Genomic DNA, 17,518 nt, shown 5'->3' with positions numbered 1-17,518 from the left:
CGGCCGCAGCGACGTCGGATGTTTGATGTTTTACCGGATTTCTTATATTCACGGTGAAATGTTCGTACTGGAAAGTTCCCACTTCATCACTACCTCGGAGATGTGTTTCATCGCTCGTGCGCCGACTATAACACCAAGTTCAAACTCTCTTAAATCTTGATAATCTGCCATTGTAACAGCAGTAACAGATCTAACAACTGCGCCAGACGCTAGTTGTCTTATATAGGCGTTGCCGAGGGTAGTGCCGTATTCTGCCTGTTTAGGTATCTCTGTATTTGATTATGCTATATCAGTTTCTTTGGCGCTTCAGTGAATCACATATTGCTATTTTCGACAGTGTGTGAATTGTGTTGTATGAAACAAGTATTGTTACGCGCGTAACTTAATCTCATGCTTAACAGGACTATTAAACTGAAAAAAAACCAAAGAAAAGTACGAGGAAACGTTCAGTAATTATTCTTCGTGCCCCCTTATGTATAAAAGATCATTGCTCAAAATTTTTCAAGGATTCCCCAATACAGAAACTTTTTCAGTGGTGGCCATAGTGCTTGTTCGTGGCAAAACCAAGACAGTTACATGAATAGAAATGTAATATTGAAGTCCGTCTGCTGTCTTTTAAATAGTATTTTAACCGCACCAATATATATTTCGAAGCACAGCCTAGTTATCAGGGTTTCCATTTTATTGAAGGTCCTTTAGTGTGATGTCAACATGGCAAAAATACGTATCTGTGATTTTTTCTGATTTCTGTTATTTATGACATACGTCGTAATGAAGTACCTTCCAAATTCTGTTAACATTATTATATGAAGATTCACACTGTATATTCACAAATACTCTTTCTGGACTGTTGACATCACAATGGTTCAGATGGTTCAAATGGCTCTGAGCACTATGGGATTTAACTTCTGAGGTCATCAGTCCCCTAGAACAACTTAAACCTAACTAACCTAAGGACATCACACAATTCCATGCACGAGGCAGGATTCGAACCTGTGACCGTAGCGGTCGCGCGGTTCCAGACTGTAGCGCCTAGAACCGCTCGGCCACCCGGCCGGCTGACATGACAATGAAGGACCTTCGATAACAACTGATGAAGTTGCGCTTCGAAATCTGCATTGGTGAGGCAGAGACACTATTGAAAAGTCTATAGACGGATTTCATGATTAAGTTTTCGCTGAATGTTTCATATGCATTTTTTTCTTCCTGTACGCTACATGAAATCCAATACCTTGGTAGTCGATAACTGTCTATGTAAAACTGTTGTACCACACTTATCTACACATCAGTGTGCAACGTAAATGTTGTATTTAAGGTCTCAAAGAGTTGTTAGAACAATACACATTAAAGAAATTTAGATGACAGATGTAAGTTTAATGAACTATCCACCAAAGCCATTGCAGGATTTTGCTCTGCAAGAAGGGGACGTGTGATGAGCAGAATGGCAGGTTGCCTAGACACTCACCCCGTCCAGGTCCTTCTTCTCATCCGCCATGGTGGTGGTGGTGCTGAGCAGGAGCGTTAGGCGAGGGTAGGGTAGTCGGTGTAGGCCAAGGCAGTCAAGTCCGGTAGGCTCGGGCTACCTGAGCTGAAAAACACAACTGGCATGTGGTCGTTAGTCCTCTCGACTCGTTGTTTTCTGATATTTTGCGCGTTGTTTGTTCTTAAGACATTAGTAGAGGGTGAAGCATAATAAAGAGCGATTTTTAAAAAGCTGTTAAGAAAAAACACTTCGTTAATTTTTTATTTAATAACACTGTTCTACAAAAAAAACTTTTGTTCTATTTCTGATAAAAAATATTGTGATCCTAGTTGTATTTTGAGTGCTGAATTGAAAACTGTTTTTGGTTTTTTTCTGTCAGGGATAGTTTATGAGTAATCACAATTTTATTTCTCTTTTCAGTTTCTGATATAGTGCAGCAAACGTGAGGTGAAATTCGACAAACAAATGCACATCTTTATGATGTTATAAGTTCATCACATTAATGGAGGGTGGGATCTAACATATAACACAGTAACCTTTGTGTACACACTTTGAAGCATTTATTTGACATGAGAAATTACAGAAAATTGACAAACAATGAGCCACTGCCTTGTATTGGACATCACTTTTTTTCTCTTGTATTTTGAATCTTTCTTCTCTCGAATGATATTCCAGCAATAATCTGCTAACATAGAAGGTACCCACTTCCCTTCATAGTGCCTTTCTATGGTAGAAATGTCTTTATGGAATCTTTCCCCATGTTCATCCGATACGTCACTACAACTCTCTGTGAAGTAGTCCAGATGAGAGTCCATCATATGTACTTTCAAAGACATATTGCACCCCAAATCCTGATAGGCTTTGATCATATCCTTCACTATTGCTTTGTCGTTAGTAGCTCTTCTTCTCTCGAGGAAGTCTTCCGACACCATCTTGAAACAGTCCCATGCGGTTTTTTCTTTATCAGTTAAACATGCTTCAAAATTTGCATCTTTCTGCAGCTCCCTGATTTGTGGGCCCACAAATACACCTTCCTTTATTTTTGCAGCTGAAAGTCGGGGGAACTTGGTAGCTATATATGCAAACCCACAGCCTGTTTGATCCATGGCCTTCACGAATTGTTTCATCAGGCCAAGTTTGATGTGAAGCGGTGGAAGTAGTATATATTCAGGAGCTACCAGACTTTCACGTTCCACATTCTTTTTGCCAACTTTCCATCTTCGCCTAGGCCATTTCTTTTTCACGTAGTGTGAATTTCGGTCTCGACTAGCCCACTCGCAAAGAAAACAGGCATACTTTGTGTAGCCTTGTTGCATTCCCAGTACCATAGCAATTACCTTGCAATCTGCACATATTTTCCATTTGTGTTCATTGTATTTTAATGAATTTAGCATCCTTTGTACAAATTCGTAATTCTCTTTTGTCAAACTAGTATAAGCTACTGGAACAGAGGGTATTTTATTTCCGTTATGGAGCAAAACACCCTTCAGACTTGTTTTTGATGCATCTATGAAAAGTCTCCATTCCTGTGAAATATAAGTGAAGTTCAGCACTTTCATCAGGCCAGCAACGTCATTGCAAAATGTCAGTGCTTCGTCAGTTGAAAAATAAGAAATAAAGGCATGTTCTCTGTGCCTGAACACACTGATTTTAGTACTTTGGTGCAGTAGATTATACTCTTGTAATCTTGAACCAAGCAGCTGCGCCTTTTGTTTGCTTAGTCCTAGATCACGTACTAAATCATTAAAATCTGCCTGTGTTAACAAATGTGGTGATGACTCACTTGTGCAGTGATATAAAGAATCATCATCTGTGATTTCTTCAGTACTACTTATTTCAGTGTCACTTGAAATTTGACCTAGAGCTCTTGAAGGTACTGGAACGTTGTCGGAAAGCTGCAATGGCATTCTCGCTGAAGGCAGATCTGGGTAAACAATGTGCCTCTTCGACTTTTTGTTTGTAAAACTCTGAATTTTTGTTAGACAGAAATAACAATCAGTAACATGGTCCCTAGGCTCCCTCCACACCATGGGAACAGCAAACAATGCCACATTCTCTTTACCTTTCCACCACTGAATTAGTTTGCAGTAACATGTAGCACAGCAGAAATGTGGTGCCCATTCTCTATCTTGGTCTCCTACCTCTACTCCAAAGTAATGTTTGTATGCTTTCTTTATGACTGAAGAAATTTTCTTTCTATTTCTGGCAAAAGTGAACTTCCCACAGATGTAGCAGAAGTTGACCGGCTTATATCGACATCCACGACGACGTGGCATTTCTGCAAATTTAAAAATACCACTTTGGTAATACACCTGTATTAAATTAATAGTAGGGAACTAGAGGAACGCTGATGTGTAAAAACAAGCAGTCGTTTTACCTTCAGCACCAGGCTCAATCAGTTTACACGCAGGAACTAAAAAATTCAACCGTGCTCGGAAATATGACAGACAGTTACTTGTCAGCCAAAACACCCATTTGTTAAGACTGACACAAATTGTGGCTAACACCACCGTTGTAAACTCGATGCACCTGCCCCTAGGAGGCCTGAAGCTTTACTGCCTAGGCAGCGACCGGCTGTCGCCGTTCGAGTTAATGAGATGTTTCAGGTGGTCTTAATGACATAGGTGTGGCAGGGGATAACCTAATGATGTCTGATTCTTCCCACCTGCTGTTGCACAAGAAATTATCATGTTCTATCACTACTGGATGCGGCAACATACCCGTATTTCTCTATAACGTCTCTGTGTTTGCCATGAATTGTGTGAATATACATATGTATACATATTACATAAAAAGTATCCCTGACAACGATATTTTGTTTACATATTTGAATTTCCCACGGTAAAATGGTCTAGAAGCACATACTTTAATATCAGAAATACACTCCTGGAAATGGAAAAAAGAACACATTGACACCGGTGTGTCAGACCCACCATACTTGCTCTGGACACTGCGAGAGGGCTGTACAAGCAATGATCACACGCACGGCACAGCGGACACACCAGGAACCGCGGTGTTGGCCGTCTAATGGCGCTAGCTGCGCAGCATTTGTGCACCGCCGCCGTCAGTGTCAGCCAGTTTGCTGTGGCATACGGAGCTCCATCGCAATCTTTAACACTGGTAGCATGCCGCGACAGCGTGGACGTGAACCGTATGTGCAGTTGACGGACTTTGAGCGAGGGCGTATAGTGGGCATGCGGGAGGCCGGGTGGACGTACCGCCGAATTGCTCAACACGTGGGGCGTGAGGTCTCCACAGTACATCGATGTTGTCGCCAGTGGTCGGCGGAAGGTGCACGTGCCCGTCGACCTGGGACCGGACCGCAGCGACGCACGGATGCACGCCAAGACCGTAGGATCCTACGCAGTGCCGTAGGGGACCGCACCGCCACTTCCCAGCAAATTAGGGACACTGTTGCTCCTGGGGTATCGGCGAGGACCATTCGCAACCGTCTCCATGAAGCTGGGCTACGATCCCGCACTCCGTTAGGCCGTCTTCCGCTCACGCCCCAACATCGTGCAGCCCGCCTCCAGTGGTGTCGCGACAGGCGTGAATGGAGGGACGAATGGAGACGTGTCGTCTTCAGCGATGAGAGTCGCTTCTGCCTTGGTGCCAATGATGGTCGTATGCGTGTTTGGCGCCGTGCAGGTGAGCGCCACAATCAGGACTGCATACGACCGAGGCACACAGGGCCAACACCCGGCATCATGGTGTGGGGAGCGATCTCCTACACTGGCCGTACACCACTGGTGATCGTCGAGGGGACACTGAATAGTGCACGGTACATCCAAACCGTCATCGAACCCATCGTTCTACCATTCCTAGACCGGCAAGGGAACTTGCTGTTCCAACAGGACAATGCACGTCCGCATGTATCCCGTGCCACCCAACGTGCTCTAGAAGGTGTAAGTCAACTACCCTGGCCAGCAAGATCTCCGGATCTGTCCCCCATTGAGCATGTTTGGGACTGGATGAAGCGTCGTCTCACGGGGTCTGCACGTCCAGCACGAACGCTGGTCCAACTGAGGCGCCAGGTGGAAATGGCATGGCAAGCCGTTCCACAGGACTACATCCAGCATCTCTACGATCGTCTCCATGGGAGAATAGCAGCCTGCATTGCTGCGAAAGGTGGATATACACTGTACTAGTGCCGACATTGTGCATGCTCTGTTGCCTGTGTCAATGTGCCTGTGGTTCTGTCAGTGTGATCATGTGATGTATCTGACCCCAGGAATGTGTCAATAAAGTTTCCCCTTCCTGGGACAATGAATTCACGGTGTTCTTATTTCAATTTCCAGGAGTGTAGAACCCATGTCGAACAGTGTAATCTTAAAATACATGAAAAAGCGTTTTCTGCAATAGTAAAACATAGGTTATTTTTTGAAGATAGCTCCGAAAAGATGTCACCCGTTTAGACGCACACATTCCTCCTGCCGGACCTTGAAGTGAGACATCATAACATTGCGCAGCATGCCAGTGGGATTTGAACAACTTCCTGTCGGATCCGCTCTTTCAGGGCTTCAATTGTTCGATGAGGGTTCTCCTGGTACTCTTAGCGTTTCGTATAACCCAACAAGAAAAAGTCACATGTTGTGAGGTCGGTGAACGAGCGGCACATGTAATATCCCCACTTCGGGAGATCACATGATTTGGAAACAAACGATTGACAGTATCTATGCTTACTCGAGCAAGGCAGGAGGTTGCTCCGTCCTGCTGGAAAAACTTCTCATCGTTCCCTTCGTCGTATGCAAGTTGTGGAGGAAAAAGGTTTTCCAACATGTCTGCGTATCTGCGCAAAGTCACTGTTACAGCATTGCCATGGCGTAGTACACAGTAACTTTTGCGTAGCGCAATGGTTGCTGATGCAGTTCCAAAAACGGTTTACAATGTCCTCGTCTCGATTAATCATGTCCAAAAATTCTAAGCAGAACCGGCTTGGGCTCACATGATCTGTTTCCTTAAGGGCCTGAATCATTTGAATTTTGTAGGGGTGAAAGTGCAAACCTTGGTGTAAAATTCTTCTTACCGTTCTGTTTGAAATCCTAAGTCAGCGATGTGCAGGCCGAACTGAGCGACGAGGACTTCTCTCAGTGGCAGCTCTTACACGTTCGATGTTTTCAGATGTGCGCACAATTTTGGTCTCCCAGTTTTCTACTTTGTCGCTGACGCCGCCTCCTCAGAGTTCTCAACACACTTTTTAATCGCAGATGCAGATGGCACCGGCCGATTCCCATTAATGTTGGAGTGGTAGCGGAATGCACAACGCGCTAGCTGGTACGAACTACCGTTTTGATAAAATGCTTTGACAGCGTACGCACAATGCTGCGGGGTCCAGCACTCCATTATGACTAAATGCTATTTCGCGCCAAACGTACGTGACGCTATCCCCTCCACCTCTCTCCGACGCAGCTCGATTCGCGTGCTTTTTAAAATCGCTCGATATTATGCCTCACCCTGTATTTTACGCTTTTGTGATGCAAAGACTGTGAGGATGTCCGCAACAAGCTCAGAGGAAGGCTGTGTTTCGCAAACTTCAGGCAACACGAATTTTACAAACATGTTGTTTTTGAAGACAGGGAGGAAGAGAAGTGAAATGTTGTTAAGTGGCGTGTGGCATGATTTGTTCTTCATCCGCTGATTTCATTGGCAAGCACATTGCGCAAAAAATTGGAGTGGGTACGGATTGCGCGCGAGAAGCTCGTTTGCCCAACTGCGCGCCGAAAGGTTCAGTATTACATGGGCAGACAGGTCGACTGCGCGCGATGAGGTACATTATAAACAACTAGACTGCGCGTGAGTGTTTTATTTGCTACTTGGAAATGTTTTCACTGAACGGTTGGTAACACTGTTGTAATTAGTCATTTTCTTCGACTGTGTAAAGCTGTCTGCTGTTCCTTCTCTTCGCATGTGAGTAGTAGGATAGAAATGGATTGCTGCGTTCCTGTAAGGTATACAATTCATGTTTCAAGTAATAGTCAGTACTAAGTTTGTTGCGTAACAAAACAGCAGTTACATACAAAAAAGTATTAACTGAAATCCTAAATGCTTGTGATGATATGAATATTAAGTGCCAACTGTTGATCATTGTGTTTGATTTCGAAGTAGTTAACACACACACACACACACACACACACACACACACACACACACACACACACACACACACATACAAAAAGAAAAAACTACTCAGGCGTGACCATTTTCATCAATAGTAGGATGTACATCTCATCTGACACAGGCCTGGTGGAGGATAATTCAGCCGCTGAGGCCATCTTCCGATTAGAAACGAAATAACACTGATCTAAATAATAGGTAAATGGTTCCACTGGGTGTTTTATCTGACTTTTCTCCCTACCGACGAAGTTGGGGGTGCTTTTGTTGAAGATTTAATGAGCATTAAACACGAAAGTAAAAATGTTACATTTTTTCAGATTGTTTGATAACGAATTTCATAGAATGCAGGTTTCCGCCCAAAATTTGGAAAGAATGTGAAAGAACAGCCAATGTTTGTGAGGCATATCACAGGGCTTTCGGCCTTAATTTTGACGAAATTTGGGCTTCGAATACTATGTGTTCTAAAAGAACAGCCAGTGTTGGTGATGTTTGTGAAGCATATCACAGGGCTTGAGAGGTTCCATGCCCTCTTTTGCATGTCGTCTCTCATTTTCATCAATTTTATTAATGTTCCATGTCGTTGCATAGTGGTAACAGACCAAATAAGGTTGTTGTAATGAGAGTATTGTACTGAGAGCTCGAAAATACTTTTCACTTGATTCCTATGCATGTTGGGTTACTCCCTGTGTGGCCTATGCGACGTGAGCATTGGAGGACGTGGCACAAAGCATTTACGGCTGGGGGTTGCACTTCCCCAAATTCTGAGGGGTTCGTACAATGGGCTTAAGTGCCTGGCGGAACGACTGACGTCGGTCGAGTTTCGCCTATTGTATGCAGGGCGGAACGACCTGCGAGACGTTTGAGTGTCGCTGCAGTTTATGTGTTTACCGTTCTGGCACCTCCGGAACGAAGACTCCTGGCACCGACTGACTGCATTGTCCTCTTGATTCTGAGAATACTTGTGGACCGTGCTCTGGAGGGTTCGACTGTCTGGCGCCAGATGGCTGGTGGTCTAGGCAGGTTGCTTTCGTAGCCGGTAAAACGCCAAGTTCAGTGCCCTCATCAGAGGCATGATTGGTCAGCTTAAACTGGGGTTAGTTGACGTCATAAAGCCCTGTTCGAAATTGGAAGGAATGGTCGCTATTGGCGTGAACGATATTCTGAGACAGTGTGGGGGAATTTTGGAATCAGAACTGAATGCTGATTCGCGGTTTTCGAGGACGGTAAGGAGTTGAGCAATGTTGGCTTCGCTCTTGCGTTATGCGGGCCTGGGGGTTCTGTATCTGATTTTCGTCGGAGTCGGACGGTCTTGGGACTTAGTCGCACTTTTTTCGGCAGAACTTAAAATTCTTGGACAGCCTTCGAGGCCAGGGGTTGAAACAGAGTTGCTGCACACCAGAAGTCGGCGCCTACATCATCAGAAAGCTGCCTACCGACGACCTGCTACAAATTTCAGGATTGGCAAAGTATTTTGCGGTTCCGGAATTGTAGGACCTATCAATTTTACACTGAAGTCCTCAGCAGCACGTGCGTTCGCTTTGCCACAAGTCCACCTTGCTCGTTTCTCCATGTGATCCCATGTGAGCTCTCACTACTAATCGCGATACTGCAACACAGTAGAGAGAGTAATATTTGATTGATTAGGAGCTCCAGTCATTATCGTCAAGCTATTGCATCACAGAGAGTAGGAGCCCTTGTTCTCGAGCCAACTCTTATTCGCATAATAGTTCAGTATACCCTATCCTTTAACCTTCTGTTTGTGTCGATAATCATGTGCCTTTATGTTCTGATGTATAATAAATCCCATTGTAATATTTAAGCTGCATATCATTTCGTTGATATATGTAGAATCCCATTTCCTGTTGTTTATTATGATAAAATTATCTTTTTTTTTCTTCTCTGAGTAGATTACAATTTTTTATTGAATTATTGTGAGTGTGCACTCCTTATTTTACCAACTAGCAGGGTCCACCATCATTTCCCTTCGTTACCGTTGTGCGCATAATGAATTAAGTGGCAGGTAAGGAGGGGGTCGAGTAAATGTCTCGTTCTCAAGCAAAATTCGTCAGAATTAAAGAGGTACAAACTCTTCTCCACCCTGGCACCTCACAGGCTTTCGGTCTTAATTTCAACAGTGCGCCTCCACATACATATGCTATTTTTTGGACCCAGTCGGTGAAACTAAGACAACTACATATATTAAAGTGAATGATACAGATAAGCCTTGTCAATCTAACAATACACTTGAAAACATGTATAGTGTATATAGGAATTGATTTTAAAGCACAGAAATGTAAATATGAGGCGATAAATGTTTTAAAAAGCGTTTCTTACTATCATAAGGAATGAAAGTAGTTTCTGTGTCTTTTTAAATATCTTGACGACTATAGGCATGCGTATTTTATCAAGCATTTTTTCACAATTCTCATGACAGGTCATAGAGAGTCCTAAGTCTCTGAAAATGGGAAGGAAAATGCTGTAGTGCCTACTTATTTAGTGTTTTTCTCCATGCGCAGTTGGCTGTCCACCATGTGCAGTTAACCTGGTTCGAAAAATGACCCTGTGCGCAGTTGACCACTTCAAGAGCAGGTAGAATTTTGGGTCCGCGCGCTGTCGGGATCACACGAAAAATTGGTCACTCCCAGAAGACATGAAGCTAAAACCGTGTAACACCTGCTGTAGCACTGATAATGGCCTCAGTTCGGCCAGGAAGCAGGTCCAAAGTTTCTACAGGTATGACATATGTGGACGATGTCACTACAAAACTGCAGGAATGTTGATCCTTACGTTTCACCCGTTGATACAAATCCCATTTTCTCTGGTATTAACGTCGAGGTTGATATTGTGCCTAAGTGTTCGTCAAACCAGAGCGTGCAGCCATGTGAACAGGCGTGTTGTCATCTTGGAAGACAGGAGAGTTCACGCCGGCCGCGGTGGTCTAGCGGTTCTAGGCGCTCAGTCCGGAGTCGCGCGACTGCTACGGTCGCAGGTTCGAATCCTGCCTCGGGCATGGATGTGTGATGTCCTTAGGTTAGTTAGGTTTAAGTAGTTCTAAGTACTAGGGGACTGATGACCATAGATGTTAAGTCCCATAGTGCTCAGAGCCAGCCAGGAGAGTTCACAGCGTACTTACTATGAGATGTAGAATGAAGAACGTTAAAATAAATATCCTGATTTATGTTCATGGCAACCTGACTGAGTGAGCCCCAAGTCAACACACGAATAACAACTCCAAAACGTCATAGAACCATCTGTAGTCTGAACTGCACCCTCAACACAGTGCGACCTAAATGCCTCAGTGGACTTTTGGTGCAGTGGATGCCCTGCACCATTTGCAAAGTACCAAAATTGTGACTTATGTGTTCACACTACACGCCTACAGCCATCTACTGTCCAGTTTCTGTGTCGAAGACGTCCGGATTATGTACCGCAATGGCCTTCTGCGAAATATCCGACTCCAAATTTCAATATCATGAAATCGACTTCAGAATGTTAGCTCGCAAACTGGATAAGACATTCTTGCATTCACTGAGAGCAGCGATTCCTGAGGGGTTTAAACCGATCATCATTGACAACCGTCCAAACACAATAGCTCAATTCTGCCGTTTTGTTACATCTCGATGGCGACTTATCTCATTGGTCTGTTTCCATATAACCGACTGGTACAATGACACAGCTTCATTGCTGTGACTTACGTCAGGGTGGAAGGTCACGTGACCGCCTGGTACCAGTTCTACAAGATCTATAGTGCTTCAAAGCGACCAGTGTGCTCTTTTAATCAGTGACTAATATTTTTTCGTTGACCTTATACATCACCAACGCGGCACTGAGCAATATAGACAATTCTGTTCAATTTTTGGGGTTCGGCATCTCAATCGGTAAGAAGAAAGATCACCTTGTTGTCCTTCTGTCTGTCCGTCTGTTGACACCCCTTTTTCTCAGGAATGGGTAGAGGTATCGAATGAAGTTAATGTCAGATACTAAAGTCTACGGTGCCTTGACGGTGTAAAAAATTAAACGTTCTTAGTCAATGTAAACGAAAGACATGGCCATTTATGTCACATGTTTTGATACAAACCTACCTGCCAGAACCTACAGGGTGTTTCCTGTTGCCGTACAACTGTCAAATTTGGCTAGAAGCTAGGTTTCACAGTATACATGGAAATTGTTAATTTGTGATTATATCACATTAAAAATATTTGTTTGCCATTTCTAGTCCGTCTTTCTGTCTGTTCGTCTGTTAAGACCCCTTTTCCTCAGGAAAGGACAGAGGTATCAAGTTGAAATTTATGTCAAATACTAAGGTCTACGGTCCCTTAGTGGTTTAAAAACTTTAAGCTTCCAAGTCAAAGCAAATAAAAGATATGGCCATTTATGTAACATATTTTGGTATCGCAAACTCACTCATCAAAAGCTATAGATGAACTACAGGGTCGTTATAATAACTCTCAAATATCCAGTGTGGGCTGTAATTATCGTATGGCAGCAAAACTTGGTAGACATTCTAATGGAGTAATGTGAAACCGTTTTATGTTGGAAAAAGAATTAGTTCTAATTTTGGCTAACAGTTGCAAATCTGGCGCTGTGAATGCAAGAAAGACGTATAGAAATATTTCCATATGCAATAGATTAGGGAAGGGACCGATGACCATAGCAGTCTGGTCCCTTTAATCCCCCAAATCACCCAACCAATAGATTAGGAATGGGTCGTGGGCAGAAAAGGTCAGACAAGTGAGAAAGGCATAATGTTGATTTTATTATTAACTGCTGCTTGCACAGTTTGTTCAGTATGAGCACCAGAGGCGTCGACAAAATGCTTTACAACGCCATATTTACACCTAGTGGCCAAAACTGGAAGTAATTTTTTTTCAGTGTATAACGGTTCCACATTAACACATTACCATATCTACCAAGTTCCGCTGCCATTCGATTATTACAGCCCACACTGGACTTCCATGAGCAGCTCCACTTTAATATATATATATTTAAGTTCATACTGCACTCTCAGAGCTCGAGTCCTACTTGCGCTTGTATATTTGCAGATGCCGCAAGTGACACTGTGAAAGAGTACATACTTCTTATTGTCGAAGGGATGCTACATTTGTCTCCGCATCCTGCATCTCTGTCGCCAAATGCCTTGATCTCATCATTTTTCCTCATCATATTCTATTCATCATCTTACCATCGATTCTTGGATATATCTCACCACCCTTTTCATGGTCTTCCTATTCTTTTTCTTCCAGGAGTTTGCCATGGAAGTGCTCTCTTTGGGAATCTGTCTTCTTCCATTCTTTTGAAATTCCCTAACCATCTTAGCTGTCTTCCTTCTATACTACTCCTAATACTATAAGGGGCCTACATCCTTTCTATTATTGTCTCATTTCTTAAGCGGTCAAATCGGGAAATTCTACATGCTCTTCTCAAGTGGCCCTTTTCTAGAGCTCCAAGTTTCTTTTTTATTTCTTTATATGAGTTCCCAATACTCACTCCCATAACTTGTCATTAGTTTCACGATGTATTTGTATTATCACATTTTAATTTTACACTCATTTTTGAGGATAAAAAGTACAATATTTAATTTCTAGATAGCCATTTTTACCTGCTTGCTCTGTTGTTGGATACCTCTGTCACATCTTCCATCACGTTATAGAATACTACCCAGATACGTAAACTCTTAGCATACTTTAATTAGATGTACGCTAGCGTCCATGTTAGTTCTCTCCTCTCAGCAACACAGATATTGCATGCCTACAAAATTCATTTTAGAACCTCACATTTATATTCTTTCAACAGTTTCTTAAGCACGTAAGATATACGCTGTTCTCCCTACTTCAGTCCCCGTGTTCATTCTCGATCTACACCAGAGATCCCGTATTTTCTACACATTCATGTTAAAGAGTGTGGGAGGCAGACAGCATTCACGTTTCACTGGAAACTAATGTTATGAATGAGGAAACAGAGGACGGCCAACACCAGAAAACACATTACGGAAGGTAGTATGCACACTGTCTGCAACAAACTATGTACTTTTTATACAGGATTATTGTAAAAACAACGCTGTTGTTAAAAAATTCAGAAGTAATAAGCGAAATTTGAAATCGTTTTTGGAAGTGTCACATTCGAAACCTTACATAGAATCTGCGTTGTTGACTTAACCCACGGAATGATCTCTAAGTCACTAACAATGAAACTTGCCACTTTCCAGAATGAGAATGGGATTTTCACTCAGCAGCGAGGTTAGGTTATGAAACTTTCCTGGCAGATTAAAACTGTGTGCCAGACCGATACTCGAACTCGGGACCTTTGCCTTTCGCGGGCAAGTGCTCTACCATGGTTAGACCTTAAGATGGAAACATGTATTTCATTTGCATTAAGATTCCAGCAAAAACTAAATAAATGAGCTTTAAAACTCAGGTTTTATAATCTAACGTAAGTACTAAAGATTTCTTGCAGTTTACTCATATAGGGAAGAGCAGTGTACCTTGGAACATTGTTCGGACTTTCATATTTAGCTCGCCCTATAATAGATGTTTATTTTCTTATTCCATTTTGAAATTATGGTATTCACTTCATATGTCCTGCTGTCTTTTTCTGACATTACGAAAATGACTCCAGAAAAGTAAGATTTGTTCAAATGTGAGAACTGTTCCAAGGTACAACATGGTCGTGTACCTGGAAACAAATAATCTTTTAAAATTTAAAAATGCTGGAATGGTGAAATTACCAATGTTGCATTTGATAGTCCGTGTGTTACATTATTACTCGACTACACGCGAATCATATGTGAGTGAAATCAAATTAAGGAGAAGTATTATCAAAAATTACAAGTTAAGAACATTTTTAAACCTTAGCTATTGGCAACTAACACAAATTTATATTTTCGATACAGGGAAAATTGTTGATACATTAAAGAAACTCAGTTCATTTGCAGATATCACGTGCCCCTTGGTAGAAAGACCATCCGTTTTAATGTAGAAGATGATGCATGACTGATGAAGTGTGGCTTACAGCCCACAAGTAAAAGTATATAGAATTTTATTCACCATAAAAATCTATAACTTAAGAATTAACAATATCTTCAAAACAGCTTTAATGTGTTATACAGCACTTAAATACACTCCTGGAAATGGAAAAAAGAACACATTGACACCGGTGTGTCAGACCCACCATACTTGATCCGGACACTGCGAGAGGGCTGTACAAGCAATGATCACACGCACGCCACAGCGGACACACCAGGAACCGCGGTGTTGGCCGTCGAATGGCGTTAGCTGCGCAGCATTTGTGCACCGCCGCCGTCAGTGTCAGCCAGTTTGCCGTGGCATACGGAGCTCCATCGCAGTCTTTAACACTGGTAGCATGCCGCGACAGCGTGGACGTGAACCGTATGTGCAGCTGACGGACTTTGAGCGAGGGCGTATAGTGGGCATGCGGGAGGCCGGGTGGACGTACCGCCGAATTGCTCAACACGTGGGGCGTGAGGTCTCCACAGTACATCGATGTTGTCGCCAGTGGTCGGCGGAAGGTGCACGTGCCCGTCGACCTGGGACCGGACCGCAGCGACGCACGGATGCACGCCAAGACCGTAGGATCCTACGCAGTGCCGTAGGGGACCGCACCGCCACGTCCCAGCAAATTAGGGACACTGTTGCTCCTGGGGTATCGGCGAGGACCATTCGCAACCGTCTCCATGAAGCTGGGCTACGGTCCTGCACACCGTTAGGCCGTCTTCCGCTCACGCCCCAACATCGTGCAGCCCGCCTCCAGTGGTGTCGCGACAGGCGTGAATGGAGGGACGAATGGAGACGTGTCGTCTTCAGCGATGAGAGTCGCTTCTGCCTTGGTGCCAATGATGGTCGTATGCGTGTTTGGCGCCGTGCAGGTGAGCGCCACAATCAGGACTGCATACGACCGAGGCACACAGGGCCAACACCCGGCATCATGGTGTGGGGAGCGATCTCCTACACTGGCCGTACACCACTGGTGATCGTCGAGGGGACACTGAATAGTGCACGGTACATCCAAACCGTCATCGAACCCATAGTTCTACCATTCCTAGACCGGCAAGGGAACTTGCTGTTCCAACAGGACAATGCACGTCCGCATGCATCCCGTGCCACCCAACGTGCTCTAGAAGGTGTAAGTCAACTACCCTGGCCAGCAAGATCTCCGGATCTGTCCCCCATTGAGCATGTTTGGGACTGGATGAAGCGTCGTCTCACGCGGTCTGCACGTCCAGCACGAACGCTGGTCCAACTGAGGCGCCAGGTGGAAATGGCATGGCAAGCCGTTCCACAGGACTACATTCAGCATCTCTACGATCGTCTCCATGGGAGAATAGCAGCCTGCATCGCTGCGAAAGGTGGATATACACTGTACTAGTGCCGACATTGTGCATGCTCTGTTGCCTGTGTCTATGTGCCTGTGGTTCTGTCAGTGTGATCATGTGATGTATCTGACCCCAGGAATGTGTCAATAAAGTTTCCCCTTCCTGGGACAATGAATTCACGGTGTTCTTATTTCAATTTCCAGGAGTGTATTTTGTTAGTGAAGCTGGAGGCAAATAATATGTAGCTCTTCTCAACCGACAGCTCAGTATACAGAATCAAAAGTAGGGAAAACAACCTGTAGATTTAAATAAATGCTTGTAATTATGACGCCAATAATACTAATAGAAATAATAATAATGATAATAACACTTTGTTGTTATGCAGTCTTATGAGACACTAAACCAGTGGCATTCCAGTTTAAGATCACAAGTTGTCATCCACGATGGTAAAATCCAGAATGTCGAGTATTCCATAGAACTGTGTTCAGGAAAATGTCTTGCTTGGTCTTTGTGGCATATCTGCATTGTCACCCATCTTATCAAGAGTACCCTTCATTATGACAATGCTGGATGACTCGCAGGATCCTCTAATGCCACCATAAAGATCACAGTAAGTATATGAATGTGTAAAATGTTTTCTGATGCTAGTTTAAATTTAGTTCAGATAAAAATTGTCTTTATCGCCTGTTTATAATACTTTCGTCCAGGTGTCAAGTGGTGAGTGGGAGGGGTATCAGAGGAGTGGGCTGGTTCGTTTAATGATTAAAAGAGCCAAATTGCGAGGTCATTAGTCCCGACTACCTGCTAAAGGAAAGTCAACAAACTACACACCAAAGAAGGACGTAATACGTGAAACCCAACAAAAGAAAACCCCTACGTCTACCGAAGGCCAACAAAGGCTAGAGAAAGGCACAACGAAGAAGAAAAGAGTGGAAGGGAGAAAGTGGCCAGAGGCTTCCAAGGGCAGAAAGTGCGACGGGGGTCATATCGCCCACCACTTACCAGAGGCTTCCCACTTAACAAGACGCAGAAAAGACTAGTGACTTGGACAGAGCGAGAGAATCACAGGGAAGTAGAGGAAGAACGCGACGTCAAACAGAACACGCAAGAAGGGATAGCAAGTCAGGAAGATTAAGAGTCCACAGCAGATTGGCTAGGTTAGGACAGTCCAGCAAAATGTGGACACCCATTAAATGGATATCACACCCAGTGTGAGGTGAATACAAGTACTCGTGATGGAGAAGATGACCATGGGTCAGCCAAGTATGGCCGATGCAGAGCCGGCAAAGGATGATGGAGTCCATGCAAATTCGTAATCTCCTTTATTGCCAATAGTTTGTTCGGCATAACGCAGGTGCATATCGCATAACTGATCAACTGTTGTTGGTGCGGAGCTCACAGCAGTGGAACTCCACTGCCACTAGAAATAGAGGGACACTCAAAACAGAACCTTGCGGAACCCCATTCTCCTGCAGATGGTAGGTGTTAAGGGAGGTACCAACTTGCATCTGAAAAGTGTGATACGAAACATCCAGATAAAAATCAGGAGCAGGCTGTGGACACCCCACCGATGTAAGGTGGCAAGGATGTGG

The 17,518-nt window shown here is 43.8% G+C and overlaps 1 protein-coding gene across 1 annotated transcript in view; it reads right to left on the bottom strand.

The window, feature by feature from the left end:
- Window positions 1-17,518, bottom strand: part of LOC124622053 (transient-receptor-potential-like protein) — a 225,935-nt gene that overhangs the window by 196,735 nt on the left and 11,682 nt on the right. The window contains exon 2 of the mRNA XM_047147617.1: window positions 1,466-1,588. Within this exon, the coding sequence (XP_047003573.1) occupies window positions 1,466-1,495 (30 nt within the window). The 5' untranslated portion in view covers window positions 1,496-1,588. The remainder of the gene's footprint in view (window positions 1-1,465; window positions 1,589-17,518) is intronic.

The sequence above is a fragment of the Schistocerca americana genome, chromosome 7 (genome assembly GCF_021461395.2).
Source record: "Schistocerca americana isolate TAMUIC-IGC-003095 chromosome 7, iqSchAmer2.1, whole genome shotgun sequence".
Classification (NCBI taxonomy): domain Eukaryota; kingdom Metazoa; phylum Arthropoda; class Insecta; order Orthoptera; family Acrididae; genus Schistocerca; species Schistocerca americana.
The sequence above is the reverse complement of the archived record's forward strand: the minus strand, read 5'-3'. Positions and strand labels throughout refer to the sequence as shown.